The sequence below is a fragment of the Bufo bufo genome, chromosome 1, assembly GCF_905171765.1.
Source record: "Bufo bufo chromosome 1, aBufBuf1.1, whole genome shotgun sequence".
Taxonomy (NCBI): Eukaryota; Metazoa; Chordata; class Amphibia; order Anura; family Bufonidae; genus Bufo; species Bufo bufo.
In genome coordinates, this window is record NC_053389.1 from 465,463,197 (window position 1) to 465,469,196 (window position 6,000).

Here is a 6,000-nt window from a genome sequence, read left to right on the forward strand (position 1 = left end):
GTGTGGACTCCAGTTGGCTGACACCTTACTCCAATTAGCTCTTGGAGATGTCATTAGTCTAGGGGTTCACATACTTTTTTCACCTGCACTGTGAATGTTTACATGGTGTGTTCAATAAAAACATGGTAACATTTAATTATTTGTGTTATTAGTTTAAGCAGACTGTGATTGTCTATTGTTGTGACTTAGATGAAGATCAGATCACATTTTATGACCAATTTGTGCAGAAATCCATGTCATTCGAAAGGGTTCACATACTTTTTCTTGCAACTGTATAGCATAAGGTAAAACTAATGAACACATTACCTCACTAGCAATGCACGTCTAAGGCTACTTTTATACTACGGATCCGTCTTCAGTTACAATAATACAACTGCATGCATACGGATCCGTCATGAACACCATTGAAAGTCAATGGGGGACGGATCTGTTTTATATTGTGTCAGAGAAAACGGATCCGTCCCCATTGACTTACATTGTGTGGCAGGACGAATCCATCTTGCTCCGTACCACATCGCAGACAAAAACGCTGCTTGCAGCGTTATTCTGTCCGCGATGGAAGCGCAACCAGACGGAACAGAATGTATTCTGGTGCACTCTGTTTCGTTCAGTTTTGTCCCCATTGACAATGAACGGGGACAAAACAAGCGTTTTCTTCGGCTATTGAGATCCTATGACGGATCTCAATAGCAGAAAGGGAAAACGCTAGTGTGAAAGTAGCCTAAGTCACAAATGACATTTCTTCTTCATCCTATCCACTACTTACATGTTAGGGGTCCAGATCCTAACTGTCCTGTCCTTTGCAGTGGATGCCAGTAAGTGTCCAACAGGAGAAAACTGAACGCTAGTCACAGCCTCTCGGTGTCCTATAAACCTGAAAGCCCGTGACTGAGGCTTGAAATTCCAGACCATGACAAAGGCATCCGCAGCAGAAGATGCTAGAAATATAATGGAAACATTGCATAGGATTAGGCAGTAAGAAAATAGGATACATGTCCCAATGTTGTACTGCATAGTCAGAAACACATTAGCAAGTTACAGATGGATGCCTCCTAAATGCTCCTCAAATGAAGGCTAGGTTTTATGGGCAAAGCAAGTGCAGGATCGTGACGTGCCCTTCTTGCACACATACTAGCTGAGGCCAGGGAGTGGATGCCGCGTTCCTGTGACCATCAATTTCGGTCCAGCTGGGACCTCCAGGAGCCGCAGCGCTAGAATGGAGGGTGTTTTGAAATGCGAGTAAGGGCGAATACTATTTGCTGAGCACACTGCTGCCTCCATTACTTTTCTGTTCATGTGCAGCTCACAGTACAGACCGCGCTGCGGGTAAACAGCAAGACTCTCTGATACGATGATTTAGAAAAATGATTATACTGCAAAGCCCTGCACTATAATCTGGAGGAATGCTGTAAAGGGGGCATTGGATGTATTACATATGATCAATGACATAGTATTGGTGACATAGTAGTGGTATAGGATGATGGAAGAGCACTAAGGTGCTTCTAACATACCGTACATCCATCCTTCCCCTGTCACTTAGTAGCCCATATTTACTGTCCTTACAATCTGTCTAAAAAGTGTGAAAACTGGGCAATTTGGCGCAACTATGGTTTTTACATATTCTTTTCCAACATGCTCGAAAATGGGGCAGAGCAGTGCTTTGAGGGAAAGGGCTGAATATGGACCATTTTGCACCACAATTGCATAAAAATCCATTGCGTTGAAAAAAGATATTCAAAAACCTCATAAACATCTCCAGTATTGACTTTGCGTTGTGGTTCTTCAGGAATACGCCATAAATATGCACCCATTTTCCTGAATGACCAGAGAATAACAGATTTCTGAGATCCAAGATGCTCAGTTACAGTATGTTACAGGAATAGTAGCATGTTCATAAGATAATACCAAGCTGTTTGTTGTCTGGACTGAAGTCAACGCAGGTGACGGCATCTTTATGTCCTTTGAAGTGGCGCTTCAGGGCCGGATCCTCCTGTGGAAACAGTCATTTACAATGATTACACATTGACAATATGTTAGATTGGGTAGTATATTGTGGACCTCAAGAAAAAGAATGCTCCCCTCTCACTGATACATAGTATGGTCTCCTTGTTGTGTCAGGTCTCCCCCAAAATCTCATTGCTGTACAAGTAATAACTGTTCTCGCTCCAAGACACATCACTGTGTACTAAGCATCAAAGAAAGGGGCAACTCACATGAAGGGATGGGAGTGTCAAATACAGAGAAATTCCAGTGCTCTGAGGTCTCAGACGTTTCCAGGATTGCTGCCCAACTCTCTGCCCCAAAATAGGGATTTTGGATCCTTCATTGAAGCTAACAAAAAATGCACTCTAACCTTTACAGGTGGACGTAATGTGACCTTCTCTAAACTTCTGAATGCACATGTCCAACTGTTCAATGTTTCAGTAATTTTTGTACAACTCGCTGTTCTCTAACAGGAAGTTTAACAGCAATATTTACAACAGGTGTTTGATCCATGAATCGCCTAATAAGTTATCTGGTTCGATTAGAATTGGTATTTAAATAGTCCTCCTCATCATGCTGTTCACATTTTGACATCATGAGACCAAGACGACACCTAACAATCGATCAACAGTACCTCACCATTGCGAGGCTTCAAGCAGGATGTTCTCAGACGGTAGTGGCTACTGAGCTTTCAGTGTCACAGTGTCATCAGCAGGTTGCAACAGAGAGACTGGAAGAGTCACAGAAAGGCATAGAAGTAAACATACTTTGGCCACATCCCACACTGATGACCGCTTCACTGTGAACAATGCCTTGTAGAACCGGATGATGAATGTCGCACAACTCCAGGCATATTTAAGGGAGGTGAGAGGCATCCAAGTGTCACCTCAGACCATTTGAAACCGTTTACATCAGCGTGGTCTGCGTGCTAGACGACCTTCAAGTCTACCTGACCACAGGTGTCATCGTCTTTCATGGGCAAGGGAGCATCTACGCTGGACGAGGGACCAATGGGCCTCAGTGCTGTTCACGGATGAAAGTCAATTCACACTGAGCAGAAATGATGGCCGCCAATGACCTTGGAGACGTCAAGGAGAGCACTATGCATCAGCCACTGTTGTCACCAGACGAGCCTTTGGTGGTGGTACGGTGTGGGCAGGTATGTCTAAACTGCTCTACACTCTGTGAATGGTACAGTAACAAGCCCAAACTACTTGAATAACATCATTAATCCAGTCATTGTGCCTCTGCATGAACAACACAAGTCTAATTTCATCTTCATGGACGAGAATGCACCACCTCATCGAGGTCGCATCATTAGGGAACAGCTGCTGGAGACTGGGGTACCTCAAATGGATTGGCCTGCACTTTCTCCAGACATGAATCCCATTGAAAACCTATGGGATCAGCTGAGTTGCCGTGTAGAGGCTCGTAACTCTGTACCCCAGAACCTCAATGACCTGAGGGCCTCCCTTCAAGAAGAGTGGGATGCCATGTCTCAGCAGACAATAAGTCGACTTGTCAACAGCATGATATGTCGTTGTCAATCTGTAATTGATACTCCAGGCCACATGACAAGTTATTGAGACATTGACATTTTTCGTGGGGGGTATGCCCACCACTGTTGGCTTTTGTTTCAATAAATTGTTTGAGATGAGGAAATCACCATTACATGCTTCTACTTAATGCCCTACTTTCATGATATAATATCACTGTAGTGTGAACTTTTTACATTTTCCATAAATTTCACCCGAAAGCCAAATATCCCTAACTTTTTGTGAGTAGTGTATATAAAAGTTCACATCAGGAGTACAACAACAGAAGTAAAAAACCAGTCACATGACATGAACGGTGCCCGCTAGACGCCATTGCCTATAATGGGGTCTATGGGTTTCTGTCCTGCAGTCCAGCATTTTCCTGGACAAAACAGAGCAGCATTTTTAGTACTATTGATGCAGCCATCATCAGTGATGAAAGCAGGTTCTACCTTGGTACTGAACACTACTGTTTGCCATTGATGACAGCAACAGAGTTCACTGGAGAGCGCCTACTGCCATCATGTATAGTGCGGAGACACACCGGAATAACATCAGGTGTCAAGGTGTGGGATGCCATTAGCTACCATGGCCGTTACCATCTGGTATTCATGGAAGGACCATTAAACAGTAACTAAACCTTTATGTCAAATTTTAACAAGATGTCCCTAATGCCCTAATAAAAGTTTTTCTAATATACTTTATGAATTCATTTTGTATTTTTATTACACTTTTTCCTCCCTAAAGCACACCATTCACTGTGCGCTTAAAACTGACATTTCTGTACACCACTGACTGTTCAGCGGTGTAAGGAGTACACATGTTAGGAATGGGCAGCACTGTGAGTATGGGCAGGAGGGCATATTGCTCCCCGGAGGATGACTAACTCCTGGCATAGTAGATCGGTACTATGCCAGGATTAGCTGAGCAGAGCAGCTAAGCTTAGAGCTGACATGCAGGACTATTAGCTTAGCGGAGCAGGCAGAAGCAGAAGCCACTCAGCTAATCCTGGCATAGTACATGGGTACCCAAGTGCTATGCCAGGAGTAGGTAATCCTCCGGGGAGCACGGGCAGTAATATGAGCTCCTGCCCATACTCTCTGAGCTGCTGCAGCCCCATTCATACATTTCACAGTCACGCTTTACTAAAGTATATTAGGAAAAGTTTTATTAGGGCATTAGGAACATCTTATTAAATTTGACACAAAGGTTTAGTTACTCTTCACCCAGCCTTCGGTAGGTCCAGGACATTGATGAACGAATCCTACTGCCGTTAGGAGACGTGGAGTTCCCGCACAGCATGCTCTTCAGGGTATCCAGCAGCTTCCCTGGATGGGGCGACAGATCTCCCATGGCCAGCAACCACCCTGGCTCACCTACACCATACCAACTTCTGACCATGACAAAGAGGGCCAAAAGCAGCAGCGCGTAACTCCACCCAATGCAGATCTATATACGCCCAAGCAGTTAGATTTACATTGTGCCCCCTCACAGGAGTAACACCCACGTCGTGCCCGCTTTTCAGTAGTCATAGTTGTAAATGAAAGAGCTAGGAATGACAAACCACAGGAAGATATCCAGTATCTGTATGGCAGTTACAGTGGCAGAGTGGCAGACTGTATCACAGCAAGGGGAGATGCCACCCAGTATTAATGTGACCCTGTGTCAACTTATACCCTGCTGCAGAACCCTAAATAAAGGGGGCACCACCTTGATTATGTGAATGACTAAGAACCATTAGCAGTTTATACTAGAGAATACAGACAGCTACTATAGATGTATCCATAGACATATCCTTCTACAAGCAGGACAGCGGATATACATAACCCCTAGCAGCCAGTGACATGACCGCGCTGACACTAGCACAGTCTGTCAGAATCTCACCAGTACGGACGCCATGGATCGCACAGAGGACAATATTCAAAGCGACCATTCAGCGGGCCCCATCTCAGTCATGTGACCAGAGGTTACTACGTCACCGGACCACGTGACCGCTTGGTAGTCGGAGGAGTGCGTGTATTTGTGTTCAGTAGCCAGGTGGTTGGGTGTGAGGAGGAGCTATGTAAGGGAACAATGCGCAGGTAGAGTCCGTGTGGTGTGGTGTGATGATGTAATGTGATGATGTGATGTGCGCATGCCCAGTACCTGCAGGACTGGGGATCCAGAGGTATCGTCGTAGACGCCTCAGTCCCTACATAGTACCGGGCAGGGTCCATCTGGTCTCTCAGGCAGGGGCGCTACATACAAACCTGTGCTGGTCTGGTGGGGCTACATAGACTCCTGTGTCCAGGGCCCCACTGAGAAGGGGCAAACTGGGCTCCTAGCATAATGGATGGGGCTGCATCTGACACTCTGGGGAGAGTAGAACAGTGAGCCCAATCATACTCCAGAGCGTCTCACCGTCATCAGACCAGAGGTGGAAGCCTTGAAGATGTCCCGCTTATATGGTTTCCTCATGCTGCCTGGATCATGGAGGTAGAAA

General features: G+C 45.4%; 1 protein-coding gene across 1 annotated transcript in view; it reads right to left on the reverse strand.

The window, feature by feature from the left end:
- Positions 1-5,459, reverse strand: part of POC1B (POC1 centriolar protein B) — a 99,638-nt gene extending 94,179 nt beyond the window's left edge. Inside the window, exons 1-3 of the mRNA XM_040408712.1 lie at positions 5,403-5,459; positions 1,906-1,990; positions 767-938 (exon numbers count right to left, since the gene is read on the reverse strand). Coding sequence (XP_040264646.1) covers positions 767-938; positions 1,906-1,990; positions 5,403-5,417 — 272 coding nt within the window. The 5' untranslated portion in view covers positions 5,418-5,459. The remainder of the gene's footprint in view (positions 1-766; positions 939-1,905; positions 1,991-5,402) is intronic.
- Positions 5,460-6,000: the final 541 nt, after the last annotated feature.